Source organism: Nicotiana tomentosiformis, chromosome 8, assembly GCF_000390325.3.
Source record: "Nicotiana tomentosiformis chromosome 8, ASM39032v3, whole genome shotgun sequence".
Classification (NCBI taxonomy): domain Eukaryota; kingdom Viridiplantae; phylum Streptophyta; class Magnoliopsida; order Solanales; family Solanaceae; genus Nicotiana; species Nicotiana tomentosiformis.
In genome coordinates, this window is record NC_090819.1 from 21,810,306 (window position 1) to 21,832,937 (window position 22,632).

General features: G+C 37.1%; 1 protein-coding gene across 1 annotated transcript; it reads left to right on the plus strand.

Annotated features, from left to right (window-relative positions):
* Positions 1-17,940: 17,940 nt before the first annotated feature.
* LOC138897168 (uncharacterized) lies at positions 17,941-18,597 on the plus strand. The gene has a single exon (XM_070183126.1). The coding sequence runs from the start codon at positions 17,941-17,943 to the stop codon at positions 18,595-18,597; it is 657 nt and encodes a 218-aa protein (XP_070039227.1).
* The last annotated feature ends 4,035 nt before the right edge of the window (positions 18,598-22,632 follow it).

Genomic DNA, 22,632 nt, shown 5'->3' on the forward strand with positions numbered 1-22,632 from the left:
TAGTGCAAACAGTCAATATTTGGGCTAAAGCCTCATAAAGGCCTAGAATCACAATGGGAACAGCTGGTGTTTGAGCTGGCCCCACTGGCTCACCCACATCTGAAACATGCTCCTGAGCTGGAGCAACTGGTGAATCTACAGGTGTTGCACTAGCTATTGTTCGAGCTGCACCTCTGCCCCTACCGCGGCCCCTACCGCGACCTCGACCTCTCGTGGCCCTAGCTGGTGGTACTGTTGGTTGGCCTTCCTATCCGGTAGGTCGTGTCCTCACCATCTATCAGAGAATAGAATAACAAAAATTTAGTGACCGGAATCAACAAATTTGCACAACAAGAATACAAGAATGTGAAGTTTCCTAAGGGTTCGGCAGCCTCTCGAAGATAAGTACATATATTTCCGTACCGATCCGCAAGACTCTACTAAACCTGCTCATGACTCGCGAAACATATGTAACCTAGGCTTTGAGACCAACTTGTCACGATCCAAAACATAGCCTGTCATGATGGAGCCTCACGTAGTACTAGGCAAGCTGACACTGCAAAATACTTCCAACATTTTTAAATAAAAAATAAGGATAACACAGGTGTAAATCATCAAAATCCTCAAAATTGGATAGAAAGTCAAAACTCAATATGGAAATTCCCAACATCGGGGTGTCACTTAGTACATGAGCGTCTATACAACACAAGTTTAGAAATATTGTCTATGAAAGACTAAAACTATGTACATAAAGATGAAAGATAGGGAAAGAGAGACAAGGTTAGCGAACGCCGGGCAGCTACCTTGGAATCTCCAAACGATCAAGTTGTGCAAAGAAATCAACACCCACTGTGTCCGAAAACACCTAGATCTGCACATGAAGTGCAGAGTGTAGCGTGAGTACAACCAACTCAGTAAGTAACAAGACTAAATAATGGACTGAACCAACATAGAAAGATAGGCATGCTTTCAAGTTCAACAATTAAACTCAGTGCAAGTAAGATAGATCAGTTATGAATGATATGAGGAATACAACCTCTCTATATTAACATGTCAATGTACATGCTTTATGTAATGTACCACAATAGAAGATTCGTGTACTCACACTCTCAGAATACTCAATCACTCAGTACTGTATATGGTCAATCCAGCCCAGGAAAGATCCATCCCATATATATATATATATAGACTGACAGTCAATCACTCAGTACTGTATAAGTCCAATCCAGCCCAGGAAAAATCCATCCCTAAATATAAATGATTTGGGAAAGATCCATACCCATGGAAGATCCATCCCTCAATGTAAATCAACTGCGCTCACTGTGGGTGTGCAGACTTCGGAGGGGCTTCTTCAGCCTAAGAGCTATAACAAGCCAATCATTGCATGAATCAATAAAACATGTTACGGCATGCAGCTCGATCCCATAAATATACTCACAATAAGGCCCTCGGCCTTACTCAGTCATCAACCCTTCTAGTCTCTCGGACTCTCAGTAATCATGATAATCAGCCCAAACAGTAATGATATAATGTATCAATAATGAACAATAGAGACTAAGATGTAATATGCAAGTAGAACTGTGACTGAGTACAAAATAATAATTTAGCAGATAATTCAACGTGTACACGATCTCTGTGGGTCCCAGTAGTGCCAACACATAATCTAAACATGATTTCTAACATGATTTGCAGTTCAATTTCTATAATACATGGAGAATATACGAATAACAATAGATTTTTTTCAAATATTCAGTTCCATGGAATTGACCAAGTCATAATTCCTATGGTACATTCCAACATGACAGTCACCTAGCATGTGCGTCACCTCAAAACCAATCACATGACACATATTACGAGGTTTCATACCCTCAAAACCAAATTTAGAATTGTTACTTTCCTCAAAACGTGAAAATCCCTACTCCAACATGCTCTTGCCTCATGAATCGGCCTCCAAATACCTCGAATCTTAGACACCAATAGTTCGATACAATCAACACGAGATAAACTATTTAATTCCATAAGAAAAACACTAAGTTATTAATCAGAAGTCAAAAGTCGTCTCAAAATCCCCCCCGGCCCACGTCTCGAAATCTGATAAAAGTCACAAAATCCAAAAGCACATCCAACCACGAGTCCAACCATACCAAATTTACCAAAATCTGACACCAAATCGCCACCCAAAATCCCAAATCAACCTCTCCAAATCCCTAGTCTCAAATTCTCAAATTCCACCTTAAATATACTCAAACTAGGTGGGAAATTCAATGGGGAAACAAGATTATTAATTAAAAATGAACACAAGTGACTTACCTCAAGAAACCCCTCGAACATCCTCTCAAAAATCGGCTTAAACCGCGTTTGAAAAGTCCAAAATGAAGAAAAATAGTGAACCCTTGAATTTAAATGTTTTGTCCTGCCTTTTCGCTCATGCAGACACTTAACCACTTCTACGGAAAACCCACCGCTTCTGCGGTTTTTCCAAGGCTGCACTGCCTCCGCTTCTGCGATCGCCCTTCCGCTTCTGCGAACTCACTTCTATGAGAAGCAATCTGCTTCTTCGTACACCAGCTCATCTGCAAACCCCGTCCGCATCTACGATCACACAGGTGTGGAATTTCCCTCGCACCTGCGGCCACTGCCCCACTCTCCCTTTTTCCACTTCTGTGCTTCCATGCTTTCTTATGTGAGCTCGCACCGGTGATCAAAAATCCATAGGTGCGATTGAACTAGCAAAATCCTTCCTTCAGCAATGCACTAAGTTTCGGTTTTGATCCGTTAACCATCTGAAATCAACTCGAGGCCCCCGGGACCTCAACCAAACATACCTACAAGTCTTAAAACATGATACGAACTTAGTCGAGCCCTTAACTCACCTCAAACAATATCAAAAACATAAATCGCACCCAATTCAAGCCTATTGAAACTAAGGAAGTTCCAACTTCTACAAACGACATCGAAACCCACCAAATCACGTCTGATTGACCCCACATTTTTCACACAAGTCACAAATGACACCACGGACCTACTCCAACTCCCGAAACTCGAATCCGAGCTCGGTAACCACAAAGTCCACTCTCGATCAAACTTTTAAATTTCCAACTTTCGCCATTTCAAGCCTAACTCAACTATAGACATCCAAATCACAATTCGGACGCGCTTCTAAGTCCAAAAAACACCCAAAGGAGCTAACGGAACCATCAAAACTCCATTTCTGAGTCATTTACACATAAGTCAGCATCCGGTCAACCTTTTCAACTTAAGCTTCCAACCTTGAGACTAAGTGTCTCAATTCATTTCGAAATCCCCCCGGACCCGAACCAACTATCCCGGAAAGCCACATAACAACTGTAAAGCATAAAATGAGCAGTAAATAGGGAAACGGGGCTACAACTCTCGAAATGACCGGCCGGGTCGTTACACTTTGAGATGAAGGACACTGACCTCAGTTTCTTCATCAGATTCTCCAATGGCCATTAGTGCTCATTCATCATCATTATCTGAACTTTCTCCCCAAGCAGCGACCATATCCTTGGTTTATCCTTTGTTGCCTTTCTTGGGTTGAACATGTTCCTTCTTCCGGTTCCTTTGTTCAGCTCTTTCCTTCTTCCATTGAATTTCCCACAAAGGACAACTTTTGATCATGTGATCAGTCTTTCCACACTTGTAGTAGCCATCATTGGTTTGCTTCTCCGGAGCTCTTGCCTTGCTGTAGCTTCCATTTCTTGAAGAACCCTTTCCTCTTCTTAGGTACTTCTTGAAGTCTTTGGTGATCATTGTTATTTCATCATCTTCCAGATCAGAACCTTCAGTGATTATGAGTTCGACTCTTTTACTTCTTACGTACATAGGTACATCCATTTTCACGGTTTGTCTCCTAAGTTCATAGGCAGTGATATTCCCTATCAATTCATCTAGTGGGAGAGTGGCAATATTCTTTGATTCCTGGATAGCAGTGATCTTGCTCTCACAAGTGATTGGAAAGACCTTGGTGAGCTCTCGACTCTTTCTTCTTCAGGGACAATCCTTCCAAGAGATTTTAGTTCATTAGTCAATGTAGTGAGTCTAGTGTACATATCCTTAATGGTTTCTCCATCCTTTTATAACAAAGTTCTCATACTGAGAGTACAGTAGAGTTCCTCTAGATCCCTTTACCTGAGTTGTTCCTTCATGGGCCACTTGTAGTGTGTCCCAAATTTGCTTAGGAGTAGAAGAACCTTGGATTCTGTTGTACTCATCTGGACTAAGTCCACAAACAAGCCACTTCTTGGCTTTAGCATTCTTTTGCACTTTTTTAGATCTTCATCATTGCAATCAGCTCTTGTCTTTGGCACATCTACTCCTTCAGCATTTTTCTTGAAAGTAGCCAGTGAACCCTCAGTAACAATGTCCCATAGCTCATAGTCCTCTCCCTGTATATTATCTCTCATTCTTGACTTTCACCAAGAGTAGTACTGGCCATTGAAGAGTGGTGGCCTAGCAGTGGATTGCCCCTTCCCAGTTTCCAGGTGGTGCACTCATCTTGATCTTCTCCTATGGTGTTAACCTTTTTAAGGATAACCTGCTCTAATACCAATTGATGTTTTGTACTTCAATACCACACAAAAAGGGGTGATTTGTGTGGTGTCTAATTTTTCGCGTGCACAAATTATAGAAAGACCTGGTTCTTCTATGTGTTCCTTATACTATAGTTGCAGATAGTAGAGAACAAAAGTATTTTACGTGAAAAACACCTAGCTCAAAAGGTAAAAAAAACTACGACCTACTACCCGAATGATTTTCCCCAACACTTCACTAAATCACTGAGCTAAAAACAACGTTTACAAAACTCTTGTAAGCCTAAGGATTGCCTCTAACCCTTTGTGGAAACCAACCTCAGGCTGTTACGACAATTTCAAGTTATCTTTAACTTGAACAATATACTCAGAGTACCTAGTACAAATGCTTCTAGAGAAAGCTGAAAGGTACAGCTCAACAGCCCTACTATAATGAAATTAGAATAAAATATAGACACTTAGAACTGGTTCTTCTATCTGGTTCATGTAGCTTCATATTCGCAGACTTGAATCACACAGGAATTGCTTGCAAAATGCCTTGTTATTTTGCTCTCAACTCTCGCTTAGCTTTAGTGTTAGTGTGTATCTGTAAAAGAGAACAAACTGGCATATATAGAGTTAGTAGAATAAGAAATAAATAGAGTTCTAATACTATACTCTTCCTTGGTGGAAGAGTTCTAGTTATCTTCAACTTCTAACTCCTCTTTTATCTAGGATACAGTTCTCTTCGAGTAAGGAGTCTTGATCCTTATCAATTATGCAACCTTTTTCATTCAGGAGATATCAGATATAACCACTTAAGCTTATCTCCTTCAAGTGTATGCCTGGTGCTTGAATCTGCCCGTGTCTGTGTACATTGTGTATGGACCTGGTTCATGTGGGTGTTCCTTTTGTCAATCATCAAAACAAACTTACTAAGCCAACAAATTCTCCCTTTTTGATGATGACAAACTCTGTGATTTTCATAAGTATGAAACCCGTTTCAACTCAGCTCAATATCAACACAATGTTAGAACACTTTCCATTTTAAAAGTCACAAATCATACTAAAGCTTGGTATATAAGAGGAGAAGAATTTGCCCCATACTAAAGCTTGGTATATAAGGGGAGAAGAATTAATACATGAGGGGGTCTATTATCCAAGTGAACATCTTTATGGTCATGATGCAAGTTTTGGGCTTCATTCTGATAGTAGTACTTCTACATGGATCGATAGCAGAAGCCAGAAGGTGAATGGGGACTGAAAAACAGAAGAGAAACATCAACTCTGGCAAAGGAATAAAGACATTTGGCTTGCGAATACAGAGTGTATAAAATCTTGAGATGAATACATGAAGATCTTAGACGAAAAAATAGAAAATAAAATCGAAGGGCTTTGAAGTGACACCTTCATTTGAATGGAATTCTAAATGAAAGAAATTACTAGTCATTTGGACATAAAAATGTGAGATTCGAAAAAAAATATGATAAGTTGAAAAAATGTATTTAAAATTATAATTGTGTTTGGACATTTATTTTATTTGAAACAATATTATAATTTTGTGAGAAATGTTTTTGTTCAAACCTGAAATTTGTGGGGCTCATATTAAAGAAAAAACAAAAAGAAATGAAGAAAAAATGGGATAAGAGTTGCCTAACTTTGTTGAAGAAAATGGGAGGTGCCTAAATTTATTGAAAATTTTTAAGACTAAATCAACAACAAGCCATCTACTTTGTAGTAGTTGGATGACATATCTTACTATAAATAGAGGCCTCCATTTTTTATTTCAAACACACCAAAATAAGAGAGAATCAATAGAAGTTAGAGAGAGTAATTCACATATTGTAGTCTGTGAGATAAATAGTGAGTGTGAGTAATATTGCAATGAGGTGTTTTAAATAAAAAGTGTTATTTCTTTAAAAATTGTAGTAGTCTCTTGACACTACTAAGTTGTAATATTATAGTGGTTATATTCCTCCGCTCGGGTATTGTATTTTACCCAGTAAAAGAGTTGGTCTCGTTGTTACTCTCTTGTGTTATTATTATTTATTGTGGATATTATTCCTGGACAGGATTATTATTTTTTCCAACAACGTGGTATCAGAGCCATGGAAAATAATGGTACGATGTCTTTTCAGTACCCCCGTCTCACAAAAGATAATTATGATAAATGATGTCTACGTATGAAAGCCATTCTTGGCTATGAGGATGTGTGGGAAATCGTAGATAGAGAGTATGCAAAACCCAATAATGAGGAAGCTCTACCTCAAAATGAAAAAGATGTCTTGGCACAGACAAGGAAGAAGAATCAACAAGCCCTCACGCTCATTCATCAATGTCTGGTTGATGCCATGTTTGAGAAGGTGGTAGATGCTACCACCTCAAAGGAAGCTTGGGAGATTTTACAAAATTTTCTTCAAGGAGTTGACAAGGTGAGGAAGGTAAAACTTCAAACTCTAAGGGCTGATTTTGAAGTTTTAAAAATGAAAGAATCCGAATGCATTTCAGATTATTGTTCAAAAGTGAAGGATGTTGTAAATCAATTAAGAAGATATGGGGAGGACATAAAAGATATCCGTGTGGTAGAAAAGATCCTTCGCACTTTAACACCTAAATTTAATTTTGTGGTGTGTGCTATTGAGAATTCTAAAGATTTAGACTCTATGATGGTAGAGAAATTGGAGGGTTTTTTACAGGCCTATGAAGAAAAGATCAAAAGGAGAGAAGAAGTGTCATTGGAGCAACTTCTTAAAACTCAAGCATCCTTTAAGGATTATGGAGGTGAAAAGAGTTATCGAGGAAACGGGCGAAGAAGAGGCCGTGGTGGTCATGGACGAGGAAGAAGTAACGGTAACAACTTCAACAATGAAGTTAAAATCCACCAGACATTCAGAGGTCGTGGTCGTGGACATAGAGGAGGAAGAGGGCGTGGCTACTTCAAGAAAATAATGGACAAAGGTATGACAAATCCAAAATTGAGTGTTATAATTGTCATAAATTTGTCCATTACTCTTGGGAATGTCGTAGCGACATTGAAGAAAACCCTAACCTTGTTGACGACAAGAAAGAAGAAGTTGAGTCAACGTTGTTGATGGCAATCAAGGAAGAAGACAGGGATGATTACAGCTCATGGTATTTGTACAATGGATCAAGCAATCATATGTGTGGATGCAAAGAGAAGTTTGTGGAAATCAATAAAACGGTCAGAGGTAATGTGTCCTTTGGAGATACCTCAAAGATTCAAATTGAAGAGATAGGTACGATTCTGATCTCCTGTAAAGATGGTAGTCACAAGTTAATTCAAGATGTTTATTATGTCCCAAAATTAAAAAGTAATATTTTGAGTTTAGGCCAACTTCTTGAAAAGGAATATGGCATCCACATGAAAAATATGCATCTTTGGTTTAGAGATTCATGTGGAATTCCAATTGCTAAAGTGCATATGGCTAAGAATAGATTATTCTCTCTAAATCTTAAGACAATTGATGCAAAGTGTTTGAAGGTTAATGTGCAAGATGAATCATGGTGTTGGCACATGCGATTTGGGCACTTGAATTTTGAAGCGCTCAAATCAATGGGAGAAAAGAACACAGTGCATGGGATACCATCAATAAGCCATCCCAATCAATTGTGTGAATCTTATCTTCTTGGAAAACATGCAAGGAGGAGTTTTCCAAAGGAGGCTATGTCAAGATCAACCTAGCCGCTTCAGCTTGTTCACACTGATGTGTGTGGACCAATCAATCTACCTTCCTTTGGTAAAAGTAAATACTTTCTACTTTTTATTGATGATTTTAGTAGAAAGACTTGGGTTTATTTCTTGAACAAAAAATCAGAAGCTTTTGTTGCTTTTAAAAGTTCAAAGTACTTGTAGAAAAAGAAAGTGGCTATGAAATAAAAGCTTTAAGGTCCGATAGAGGAGGCGAATTCACTTCAAAAGAATTTAATGACTTTTGTAAATCTCATGGAATTTGTCGCCCTCTAACGGTACCTTATGCACCCCAACAAAATGGAGTTGTAGAGAGAAAGAATCGAACGATTCTTAATATGGCTAGATGTATGTTAAAAGCTAATAATATGCCCAAGGAATTTTGGGCAGAAGCTGAATTTTGTGCAGTTTATTTGAACAACAGGTTTTCAACAAACAATGTTAGAGATCAAACTCCTCAAGAAGCATGGAGTGAAAGAAAGCCATGTGTCAAGTACTTGAGAATATTTGGGAGCATAGCCTATGCTCATGTGCCATATCAAGTGAGAGAAAAGCTTGACGATCGAAGTGGCAAGCATGTGTTTGTTGGCTATGATACGAGTTCAAAAGGTTACAAGCTATACAACCCAAGTAGCTGCAAGATGGTGGTAAATTGCGATGTTGAATTTGATTAAAATTGGCATGGAACTGAGAAGCTCAGGAAGAAACTTCATATGATTTTCTTCCATACTTTGGTGATGAAGAAGAACCAGAGACCGTGGAACCTGTGCAAGATATAACTCCACCTCCTTCTCCAACAAATGTTGCATCTCCCTCTTCTCAAGAAAGTTTAAATGAACAACCGCAAAGGATAAGGAGTATTCAAGAGCTCTATGAGGACACAGAAGAAGTTACTAATTTTTATTTTTTATATTGTCTCTTTGCTGATAGTGAACCAATGAACTTTGATGAAGCTGTTGAAGACAAATGGTGGAGACAAGCCATGCAGCAGGAGATCGAGTCAATAGAGAAGAACAACACTTGGGAGTTAACAACACTTCCCAAGGATCATCGAGCAATTGGAGTTAAATGGGTATACAAGGCAAAGAAGAATGCTGATAGAGATGTGGAGAGATACAAGACACTACTTGTGGCTAAAGGCTACAAGCAAAGGCAAGGCATTGACTATGAAGAAGTCTATGCACATGTTGCCCACATGGAGACGATTCATTTTTTTATCTATTTGGCGGCGCAAATGAAGTGGAAGATCCATCAATTAGATGTCAAGTCAAATTTTTTGAATGGCTATCTTGAAGAAGAAGTCTATGTTGAACAACCATTGGGCTTCTTGGTCAAAAACCATAAAGATAAAGTGTTGCGGTTGAAGAAAGCTTTATATGGATTAAATCAAGCCCCACGAGCATGGAATAGTTGCATCGACAAGTATTTTCAAGACAATGGGTTTACTCGTTGTCTCTGTGATTATGCTTTTTACCTTAAAGTTCATACTAATGGAGATATCTTACTTGTTTGTCTTTATGTTGATGATCTTATTTTTACGGGTAATAACCCAAGTTTGTTTGAAGCTTTTAAGAAAGATATTTCTCGTGAGTTCGAGATGACATATGTAGGGCTCATGTCATACTACTTGGGCCTAGAAGTGAAGCAGATGGATGATGGAATTTTCATCTCTCAAGAAAGTTATACGAAGGAGATCTTGAAGAAGTTCAACATACTCGATTGCAACCCCGTGAATACACCGATAGAGAGTGGGACAAGATTGTCCAAGTTTGATGAATCAAAAGTCTTGTGGGAAGTTTGAGGTACTTGACTTGTACTAGGCCAGATATACTCTTTGCAGTTGGAGTAGTAAGCCGCTTTATGGAAGCTCTACCTCTACTCACTTGAAGGTCACTAGAAGAATTCTTCGTTACCTAAAAGGTACGATCGAATTTGGGTTATTTTATTCCTCTTCTAATGATTTCAACCTTATGGGATTTTGTGATAGTGATTATGCGGGAGATATTGATGATAGAAAAAGCACAACTGGCTTTGTGTTTTTCTTGGGCGATTCTGTTATTTCTAGGAGTTCAAAGAACCAGTCCATAGTTACTGTCTTGACTTGTGAAGCCGAATATATAGCAGCAACATCATGTACCTGTCATGCTATTTGGCTAAGAAAATTATTGAAGGAGCTCAATTTGCCACAAATTGAAGCTACAGAGATTTGTATTGATAACAAATCTGCACAGGCACTTGCCAAGAATCTGGTGTATCATGATTGAAGCAAGCATATAGATACAAGATATCACTTCATCAGAGAGTGCATTGCCAAGAAGGAAGTCAAGCTCAAATATGTGAAGTCTCATGATCAAGTTGCAGATATCCTTACAGAGCCTCTTAAGTTTGAGGATTTTCAGAGATTGAGATCAAGTCTTGGAATGAAAAAGAAAAATCAAAATTAAGGGAGAGATTTGTGGGGCTCATATTAAGGAAAAACAAAAAAGAAATGAAGAAAAAATGGGATGAGAGGTGCATAACTTTGTTGACAACTTTGTTGAAGAAAATGGGAGGTGTCTAACTTTGTTGCCAACTTTGTTGAAGAAAATGGAAGGTGCCTAACTTTGTTGAAGAAAATGGGAGGTGTCTAACTTTGTTGAAAAATTTTAGGAGTACATCAACAACAAGACATATTCTTTGTAGTAGTTGGATGGCATCTCTTACTATAAATAGAGGCCTCCATTCTTCATTTCAAACACACCAAAATAAGAGAGAAGCAGTAGAAGTTAGAGAGAGTAATCCACATATTGTAGTCTGTGAGATAAATAGTGAGTGTGAGAAATATTGTAGTGAGGTGTTTTAAATAAAGAGTGTTATTTCTTTCAAAATTGTAGTAGTCTCTTGACACTACTAAGTTGTAATATTATAGTAGTTATATTGCTTTGCTCGGGTATTATATTTTACCCATTAAAAGAGTTGGTGTCGTTGTTACTCTCTTGTGTTATTATTATTTGTCGTGGATATTATTCCTAGGCGAGATTATTATTTTTCCCAACAAAATTCACCTTCATTGCATGTATACTCAATTCAGGCATCGCCAATTTGCCACGGGCCTTCGACCATTTTTGGCTTGCGCCTGAGACGTGGAGACATCGTCTACGTACTATTTACCAGCAAAGTAATCGCAAGTGTTTTGAAGTTGAACGAAATATTGCCAGAATTTTAAAATCCGCAATTTTTACTTCGGGCTTCAATCGCTTTGGTCAGAACAAGATCAATTTTCAAGGACTACTCTACCGCTGCAGGGCTGAACAAAATTTTAGGGGAACGTCTCAAGTCAAGGATTGTGCAATTCTTGATGAAACTCGAGCCTAAATTTGAGCCCGGTCATGCAAGTTTATTGAACATGAAGTTTAAAGGTTGATTACTTGAATATTCTGAGCTTGCCACATGTCCCTCCATCTAAATTAGGGGTAAATCAGTATAATATTATAACGGTAGGGTACAATTGAATGATACTCAAATAAAGAGTATATTGGCCCTTTTACGTTTAATTTTCAACTCTGACTCATTTTCGTAGCCATTAGTTGTATTATTCAAATACAAATTTTAAGTGCTAGCCATCTAAAAATTGCTTGTTTCATGACAACTTTGCACTTTAAATAGAGGCAATGGAATACTTGTAACTAATTGTTTGCATTATTAGTAACAAAAACTAAGGCCACAAATAAATATAAAATTTTATGGTTAAAGTTTACACCCTTTAACTACATATTCTTAATGTCGCTAATACAACATTATGTTTTTTGCGTCAAACCTTTATGTGTACAAAATTTAACTAATTATAAGATAAATAATGGTTCGTCACAAATTAGGTACATCATTAGTGACAATATAATGTGTCATCAATGACTTTAATGTTGTAGCTAATATTATTCAATAAATTGTGCCAACTTATTTACTTTGGTGAGAAACATTAGTGGACGAACTTTTACTATGAAAATTGTGTTTCGTAACTAAAATATATGACTCTTGTATTAAAACATGAAATGTCATTTTTATCATAAAAAGTGAATAACTAGTGATAATTTTTTTTTTGTTATCAATAATTCCATAGTTACATATCACATTTTTCATTATGTACACTGATAAATTCTTTTCACTTAGCAGGTAAATTATTCGTGAAATATGTAATAAGTGGGTACTCTTTTTGGGATTGTGCTCTAATAAAGGCAAATTCATTATTTAGAGACAATGAGTTCAAAATGTGTGCAATCTCATTGTATGTGTGTATTTAAAAACAATTTGGACATGTCTATATAATTTTTGTTAGAAAACATAAATCTAGTTGAACTCAGAGAAACCCCGCTAAATACACCTATTTTTACTGGATCTTCTAACATACTGAAATATGTATACAATATGATTTTTATGTGGATAGTAAAGTGGTTCCTTTTTTTTTTGGCTTTTCGTAGGGAAACAACTGCATACCTTAGTTTTTCTTCAGTTCTTTGTGTATTTTACTTCTAACATAGCAACTGTTGTGCCTAGCTTATTATACCGTACAAAGCTATTTAGCTTCCGTTTGGTTTTTTTGAATGAGAGTAACTTTCAAATACCTAGTGTTGAAAAAATCTTTGAAGTGTTGGAGTCAGTTTTATGAAAAAGTAGACAAAAGGCGCCGACGTCCATAGTTTTCAATTAAACTTGTGAACAAGATAGAGCTGACAATAGCAAGAATTTTATGTCTAAATAGCTTCAGATATAAATTAATCTTATCGGTTAATTCATTCAAAGTACTATATATATATATATATATATATATATATATATATATATATATATATATATATATAAAAGTAATACTTTGACTTAAGTTTGCAAGTAAAAAATATACTTAAATAGAGAAAAATATTCATATAGAAATTACAAGAATTCAAGATAAATATTTGTTTGCTATTAAAATAGTAGGTAGTAACATTTTACAAATATCATTGATCATGTGTTAGATTGAAATAATCAGGTGTTATGCGGAAGTTAGTAAAGCAAACCTTGAACTAGTGGCGGAGACAAGATTTTCGCTAAGAAGGTTCAAAAAAAAAAAAATTAAATGAAATTGTAGCTAATGAGAATTGAATCAATGACTTCACAAAGGTTTTGAACCTCCTTGACCACTAAGCTATGCTTTTGGGCTATATCAGGGGGATTCAAAACATAATATATAGAGATAAAAAACAGATTTTGCTTTATATAACCCCCCCTAAATCCGCCACTGCCTTGAACGACGATAAAGCAAACAAAAAAAGAGAAATATATCAAAAGAGACAGAAATATTTAACGTAGTTCGGTCAATTGACCTACGTCCACAGGTAGAGATGAGCAATCTACTATATAAAAGAGAGTACAAAATATCGAGAGAATAACCTCACAAATAGGCAAGCACAAGTGACACACTTACACTTGTCTCCGCCTAAACAAGACTCTCAAATATTTTGTTGCTACATTGTAGATGCTACTAGATGAGAAAGAAGCATTATCAATTTATAGAAGTCTAAAAAAATTTCCACTTAGAAAAAGGACTAGCCAAATATAGGGATATATAATTTCCTTCTAAAAAAAGAGAAACCCAATTATGATAAATATTTTATCCTTTTCTTCAAAGATACGAATGTGAGCACCTAAATTTTTACTATAGTTTAATTTTTACCACCTTCTACTATGTAAATATTTTTAGAACTTTAAGATATATTTTTTTAGCTTTGTTATATTTTTTTATATAGGGTAAGAATTAAAATAATTTAAAAGGTCAAATTATTAATATTAGTATTATTTTTATTTTTTTATCTTTATTTTAAATTTTTTTAAAAAACTGAAAAAATTAAATATTTTTTTAAATTTCGGATGGGAATAAAATAATAGAAAAATTAAAAGTATGGAATAAATAAGTAATAGTAAAAGTAGGTGAAAATTGTTTAATAAAAGAGTAAAAGAAAGTGGAAAATTAAAAAAATAAAAGTAAAATATGTGAAAATTTTAAAAATGAAAAGAAAAAGAAAGTTGGATTAAAAAAGAAAAGTAAAAGAAAGTGGAAAGTAAAAAAAAAAAAAAAAATAAAATAAGTGGAAATAAAAAATAAAAAATAAAAAATAAAAAGTAAAATAAGTGGAAAATAAAAAAAAAAGAAATGTAAAAAAAGTGGGAAAATTCAAAATTAAAAGTAAAGGAAAGTGGAGAATTTATTTGTTTAAGAAAAGAAGAAAAATGAGAAGTGAGAATTCTTTTTAATTAAAACATAATAAAATAATAAAATAAAAATCTGAAAAAATTCTGATTTTTGTTCTATAAATAGAAGAGAAATGTGAGGAGAAAAGAGAGAGAGAAAAGAGAAGAGGGAATTGAGAGAATTTTTTTTCTTTTTCTACGCTAAGGGAATTTCTACTCGTGTCATTCTTTCTTCCTCTTTCTTTTGAAAAATACAGCAAAAAAGGAGCAGCAAAACCAACTGCGAAATAGCTCGAAAAGAACTTCAAAATTAATTCCGAAACCATCATTAAAGTGAGGTGATGTTCGAGTTCGCCGGTTCGAGGTTCCGGCGATATCGCCTTTAGAAGCTTTCGATCTTGGTTCAGATCTCTAGCAGAAGTATTAAGTCGAATCTGTTCATTGTACTTGGATTTGAGAACTCCCATATTAAATGAAAATTGCGGCGATTGAGGTAAGTTCTTGCCTCTTTCGATTTATATTTTTTGGTCGATCTTTTCATTATGTTTGTTCATGAATCTCTATTTATGTGTTTGCTTATGGTATTTGTTGAAGAATTTTCATTGGTTCATATCCTGATTTGCCATGAGTTTTGATTTTTTTGCTGATTAAATTTTAGAGTTTATATTTGGTTAATTAGTTAATAAATTAGGCCATGTGATTTGTTTGTAGATGTGTCTTGGACCGTGAAGAGTTGGCAATTAGTTGGGATTGGTTGACATGATAGTTTAGTTTTGGACTATAATGAAAGAGAAGAATTTGGGCCTCAAAAAGCTAAACTTCATCCGACCCAGTATAACAATTCTAGCTTTTTTTCTTAAATAATTGAATAAGCTAGCCCGCCTTTCCATAACTAATTTACTATATTTTCCATCAATAATTTCATAATTCTTGGACTTTCCCAATAATCTAAAATCTTAGGAAAATAATCAACTCATGAAACATTCGTAGAATACTTAGGCGGGTTTTTAATTTACTATTGTGATTGTGTACACGTTCGCGTGAAATAATTATGATTCCCAAAATAATTCAAGGTACGCGTTCACGCGACTTTGGCCAAACAATCCTCAAGTATAATAAAGTTTGATTAATCGTGTACACGTACACGTGACATGATTTTAGCGCTCTAAATAAAATGGATTCATGCACACGTGATCCGTTTTAAAGATAAATCCATAACACCATAATTTAAAAGCGGTAAAAGAGAGAACGCATATAGGGTCTTAAACATGTAATTAACAATTAAGCCAGGTATAATTGAAGGGACCATGCTAAAGCTACGGAATCCGGGAATGCCTAACACCTTCTACCGAGTTAACAAAATTCCTTATCTGGTCTTCCGTGTTCGCATACCATAAATAAGAGTCAATTTCCTCAATTTGGAATTTTAAAATAAATCGGTGACTTGGGACACCATAACAAATATTCCAAGTGGCGACTTTAATCAAATAAATATTTCCATTTCGAATAATGTTACTTAAATTGGAAAAACTCACTATCCCTCGGGAAAAAGGAGGTGTGACAGCTCTGGCGACTCTGCTGGGGATAAGAACCTAGAACTTCTAGTTCAGTGTTCAGAATTCGAGCTTGTAATGTGATCTATACTTGGCTTTCTTGATTGTTGATATTACTGTGTTTGTAGGCCTAATGTGCTAATTGCCGCTCATTTACCGCTTTGATATTATTTGAACTATATAAACTACCTTTTTACGCCTCCCTTTTGAGTCTTCTGAATTTATGGTGCACACGTGCGCGTGGCCCATTTTTCTGTTAGAGGTCATACCAAATAGAACGAGATTGGATCAGTAACTAGGTTGGGTAGACTTTCGTGCTCCCGGTACGTTGCCCCCACCTCGGCTCGAGCTGTCCGCTTGGGTAAGCCAGGTCTAAATCACCCCCCGAGGATTTTAAACCTAGAATAACATAGCCGCATGCCAGATCCCTAGTAGGAACGTTTGTTTGCATCACATGCATTTGACTTTAGGGACTCAATATAGGGGTTGGGTCCGTCTAGAACAGTTGTACCCGATAATTACAAGACCATCCTGATGCATCTTATGTGCTACATGTACATGATGTTAGATTCGGTTTGTGCATATTGACCGGCTTCTAAAACATAAAAATAAGAATTGAGAGAAAACCAGAACGAAGAAAATAGGATAGAGAAAATTTACTCGATTTTTAAAAAATTTCGGTATTTGAAAATCCAAAAACCTTGTCACAATTTTACCCCAAAACGATTATTACAAAATAAGATTGAATTTTTTCCAAAAATAAAAGTGTCATCCCATTCCTGAAGTATTGACCGAACTATGCAGGTCTGATTCTCACAGGATGTGAGATACGTAGGTAAACCTCATCGGTTACGGCCCCAATTTTCAAAAAAAAAAAAACAATTTACAAAATATTTTCCCTTTCCTTGATTCCCTCTTTAGAATTATTTCCGTAGAAAATCCAAAAAAAAAAATTAAATGCAAAAATATTTTCCTTCTTTTCCGAAGTCTTTCATTGGAAAAGAAAAAGAACAAAAAAAATTCAAATCAAAATCCAAAATATGTTTTTCCTTCTTTAGAATTCCTTCTTTTCAAAAAATAAAATAAAATAAAAAATTCAAAATTCCATAAAAAGAAAATAAAACTATAAAAAAAAAGGTCAGTTTATTCCCGATCTCCCTCAACTACGTAATGATCTGATTCATGCGGCGACTTGATACGTAGGCAACCCACAAAAGGTTCGATTAAAATATTTTTGAACGATTCTAAGATGAGGTATCAAAATGAGGTGTGAGGGAAAAGAAAAACAATGGTGATAATGTTAGGAGCGTGGCATATTACGTGTGATTCATATCTGTAAAATGCCTAACCCTAACACGGTTGTTGTCTCTTATAGAGTAAGCTTAAGGTGGTTAGTTTGTGGTAAAACTGACAACACATCATTACTTCACCAAATCAAAGGGAACGGTAGTAATGGATAACAGTGATGAAATCGAGTTGCTCAGTGACAATCCCCAGGGTCCGTCAGTTGAGCAAGAATCGGAGGAAATAACAAAATTGAGACAACAACTGCCTGATGTATATCAAGCTTGGGTTTTCGGTCAACCTCCACCCCAGGGTCCCTCGAAGGGAACTTCCACTATACCCCGGGCTACTCAACCACCGCTCCATGCAGTGAGCGAACACATTCTACCACCATGGTATGTGCCAACTACACCCTTCATGCTGCCCCTAGTACCTCTAATATGCGACCTTCAATCGCACCGGTAAGGAACACCCCTCTCGTTGTGTCTGGCGCACCGGTATATACAATCCTGCCACCACCTCCTGTGATGAGGCCAAACAACGAGCCACCACCTCAAGCTTATCATGGCCAATACAACTCTCAAAATATGGCTTTCAGGGCTCGGCTCCATATAATCAGACTCCTCAGTACGAGTCACCAGTAAAAAATGAAAAGTCTGCCAAGACAGTTGAGCCAGATTAGATGGCCAAGAAAATAAAAAGTCTTGAACAAAACATAAAGAACATACAAGGACTAGGTGGTCACAAAAGTATTTCATTTAGTGATCTATGCATGTTCTATCATATCCATTTGCCACCAGGGTTCAAGACCCCAAAATTTGAGAAGTATGATGGACACGGCGACCCTATCGCCCAGTTGAAAAAGTATTGCAACCAGCTGAGGGGTGTATGTGGAAAAGAAGAATTGTTGATGGCTTATTTTGGGGAAAGTCTTGTGGGGGTAGCCTCTAAATGGTTTATTGGCCAAGATATCTCTCACTGGCATGTTTGGGACGACATGGCCCAAGCCTTCATCAAACAACTCCAGTACAACATTGATATTGCTCCAGATCGTAATTCCCTGTCCAATATGAAGAAAAAGTCGACGGAAAGCTTTAGGGAGTATGCCATCAAGTGGAGGGAGCAAGCGGCTAGAGTTAAGCCACCCATGGATAATTATGAGTTGATCACTATTTTTCTAGAGTCTCAAGAGCCTGATTATTTCCAGAATATGATGTCTGTTATGGGTAGACCATTCGCTGAGGCTATCAAAATTGGGGAGATGGTCGAAAATGGTTTGAAAACGGGCAATCTTGAGTCAAGCTGCTTTTATGGCCACATCACAGGCCGTTCAGAATAGTTCGGGGGGGTTTGATGAACAGAAACGGGAGAGAAGAGAGAGTCATGATGGCTTCCAGCTCGAGGGGGCCCGCATGGCATTCAACCAATAATATATGCTTCCTGACGTCCTACAACACTATTATCCCCATCAAGATGCTTCTTATGTCGTGGCACCGCATCCATATACGGTGATGAACGCACAATCTTACACGCGGCCACAACATTATACATAAAATCGAGCTCTACCTCCCAGAAATGCCCGTCCCTACCAAGATCCATATAATCCCCAACAAAATGTTCCCCAATACAATCCTCGCCCAAGAGAGCCCCTCAAAAGGAATCAGTTCATCCCTATTGGTGAATCATACTCTAACTTATTCCAAAAGCTAGTCAGGCTAGGTCTGCTGCAACTAGTGGCCCCGTACCGGCCAAACCCCGAGTCCCCCTCGCACCGAGCTGATGCTAGATGTGAATACCACTCCGGACTAGTGGGACATGATAAACAAGATTAAGAAAAGAGACATTCCTAGACAATGAAATATTAATTTCATTTGATTTTTTTTGTATTTATTATTTTTTAATTTTTTTTAAAGATAAGAGGGTTTACATCGGAAAGTAAGACAATAATGTTAAACTTCCGGATCACACCCTGAAATAATTCGAATGCGGAAAGGATAGCAAGACCGGCTACTGAGACTCCCGTCTGATAGGGAACTTTCAGGTTTAGCGACCGTTTTTTGGATTTTATTCTGTCTCGGCAATGGATGCAATGGTCTTCAGTGCCGGATCAAATTCCTCATTTTCACAAATTATTCCGACTACTGGCCCAGTGTTGTGAGCATGCAATCACATCACGAGCCTCCTCGTGCTAAATAACTATTGCCTTGATCTCGATGAGGTCTTCTACTGCTCTTTTGAGAGTCCAAAAATCTTCTCTTTTCAGTTCTGTTAAATGCAGATTTTGATGACATAATATGCCTGCGGACTTCAGGCCCAAATCCTAAAACGTTGTCAGACTTTGAAATATTGAATCAAAAATCAGAATGCAATGAAGATAATTTTAAGGAAATAAAATAAAGAATCAAATATGTTAAAATGTCCATACATTATAACGAGAGTACAGCCAAAAAAGAGTGTTGTACTTGGGAAACATCGAAAGAAATATCCCTCAAACATCTATCAACGCAGGTACAGTCAAAAGGTACTATATTTGATCATCTATATGGCATTAATGTTCTCCGATTGGGATGAAGAAGGTTTTATTCTCGCTACCCAAACACCATTGATCCTTTTGCCAACCCTTTGAGCCGGTTACTTTCCTTTGATTACCCTCTTTGGAACCTGAATGTGTTATTAAAAAAACGACAAAAAGAAAATGAAATGAAAAATGAAAAAAAAGGGGAAAAGGAAGGAAAAAGAAAGAGAATAGAAAACAAAATAGAAGAAAAAGAAAAAACAAAAAAAATCAAAAACAAAGTTTATTGAACTACGTTTGACTTGATTCCGAAAGGATACGTAGGCAGCCTCTCTCTTGGGTTCAGTCACACCAAAACAAAAATCCACATTCCCTCAAAAGTTAAAACTGGGGCAGATGTTACAATGGTTCGTCGATGGTTTCGCCTGAAAGGTTCCAAAGTTGTTATTCAATCCAAATCTTTTTTACCCAAATCCTTTTCAATTCCTTCCGATTAATCAATGAGAATGTTCAAGAATTAGAGAATACAGTTACTTGGATCTGATACAACAAAATGAGAGAAGTAAAATGAGAGAGTCTTATTGGTGAAAACCCTCACGGGCACTGCAAGGCGATGGTGAGTAAAGAAACCAAAATGAGAGTCTTGTTAGTGAAAACTTGCAAAGAGCACTATAAGGCAATGGCGAGAAGAGAAATGAGAGAGGTTAGTTGGTAAAAACCCGCAAAGGGCGCCACTGATCGAAAAGAGGATCCTCACACCCATTGGCATTGACACAGTCCTAGGCAAGGTTTCTCTATTTCAAGGCAAAAGTTGTGATGAATTTCTGAGAGTTGTACAGTGGACACATATCGGGCATCCAGTCCAAAAGGCATATCATGTTCATTGAAGTCCGTATATATTCCAGATAAGTCCTTATTTCCTTCCCCCTAAAGGGATATCTCTTGTCTAAATTCATTGTCCATTCCATTGTTTGTTATTTTTTGAATCCCTTTCGGTCTAACTTTCTTGAAATTAATATTTTTTAAAAATCGACCACCACTTTTAAAACTCACAATATTTCTTTGTTTGCAGCAGGAACAAAGCAGTGCAGAATGGCGATTCCTAAAGGACGAATGTCACCAAAGGTGAGTTTCGCAAAATCTCTATTTTCTTTTATTTTCAGCATGCATCACTATTACAGATTATTTTCGTAGCTTAACCCAGGTAGAACCTATTCGCCTTGGGGGATCCAACTCATATTTTCGGGTAGAAGTACTCTTCTCCCAGGCTTATTTTTCGTAGATTAACCCAGATAGAACCTTTTCGCCTAGGAGGATCCAACTCATAGTTTCGGGTAGAAGTACTATTCGCCCAGGCTGATTTTCGTAGCTTAACCTAGGTAGAACCTTTCGCCTAGGGAGATCCAGCTCATATTTCCGGGTAAAAGTACTCTTCACCCAGGATATTTTTTGTAGCTTAACCCAGGTAGAACCTTTTCTCCTAGAGGGATCCAGCTCATAGTTTCCGGGTAGAAGTACTCTTCGCCCAGGTTGTTTTTCGTAGCTTAACCCAGGTAGAACCTTTTCGCCTAGGGGGGATCCAGCTCATAGTTCCGGGGAGAAGTACTCTTCGCCCAAGTTGTTTTTCGTAGCTTAACCCAGGTAGAACTTTTTTGCCTAGGGGGATCCAGCTCATAGTTTTCGAGTAGAAGTACTATTCGCTCATGCTGTTTTTCATAGCTTAACCCAGGTAGAACCTTTTCGCCTAGGGAAATCAAGCTCATAGTTCCGGGTAGAAGTACTCTTCGCTCAGGTTGTTTTTCGTAGCTTAACCCTGGTAGAACCATTTCGCCTAGGGAGATCCAGCTCATAGTTTCTGGATAGAAGTACTATTCACTCATGATGTTTTACATAGCTTAATCCAGGTAGAACCTTTTCTCTTAGGGGGATCCAGCTCATAGTTCCGGGTAGAAGTACTCTTCGCTCAGGTTGTTTTACGTAGCTTAACTCAGGTAGAACCTTTTCGCCTAGGGGGATCCATCTCATAGTTCCGGGTAGAAGTACTCTTCGCTCAGGTTATTTTATGTAGCTTAACCCAGGTAGAAACTTTTTGCCTAGGGGGATCCAGCTCATATTCCTGGTAGAAGTACTCTTCGCCCAGGCTTACTTTTCGCAGTTTAACCCAGGTAGAACCTTTTCGCTCAGGGGATTCATTTTCATTTCAGTAATACATGGCACCAACCCCTGGTTACATTTCTTTTCCATAATACAGGGTGTCATCCCTAGATTACATATCCTTTCAGTAATACAAGACGTCATCCCATGACTATATTCTTTTCAGTAATAAATGATACCAACCCCTGATTACATTATTTTTTCGTAATATAGGGTACCAACCCCTCGTTACATTTCCTTACCAGTATCAGGGTACACCAATCCCTAGTCTTTTTTCCAATATAGGGTCTCCACTCCCTAGTTTCTTTTATTTTAGACATAGGGTCTCCATTCCCTAATCTCTGTTTCTTTTCAGGGTACACCATTATCGATCTTTTATTGCTTTCAACAAATAAGTAGTTTAGAATTTTGTTACAATAACTCACGAAATTTTCCTAGTGCAAACTAGGGCAAAAATATTCCGTTTGTTTGTTTTGGTGTATGAGTAGGTTTTACCTCGAGGCACAGGGTTCGAGATGACCAAAAGAATAAGTTTCAATTCAGAATAAAAGAAAAGAAAAAATAGGTGAATCCAAAATACAAAAACAGTTGAAAAGTTGGGGAATGCTCAAGACATGACTGAAGCCACGAGCATTGGAGTCCTGTTTTGATTAGGAGAAGCTATAGAACAATGAACTATCACCTACAGCTGGCAAGCATCAAGGT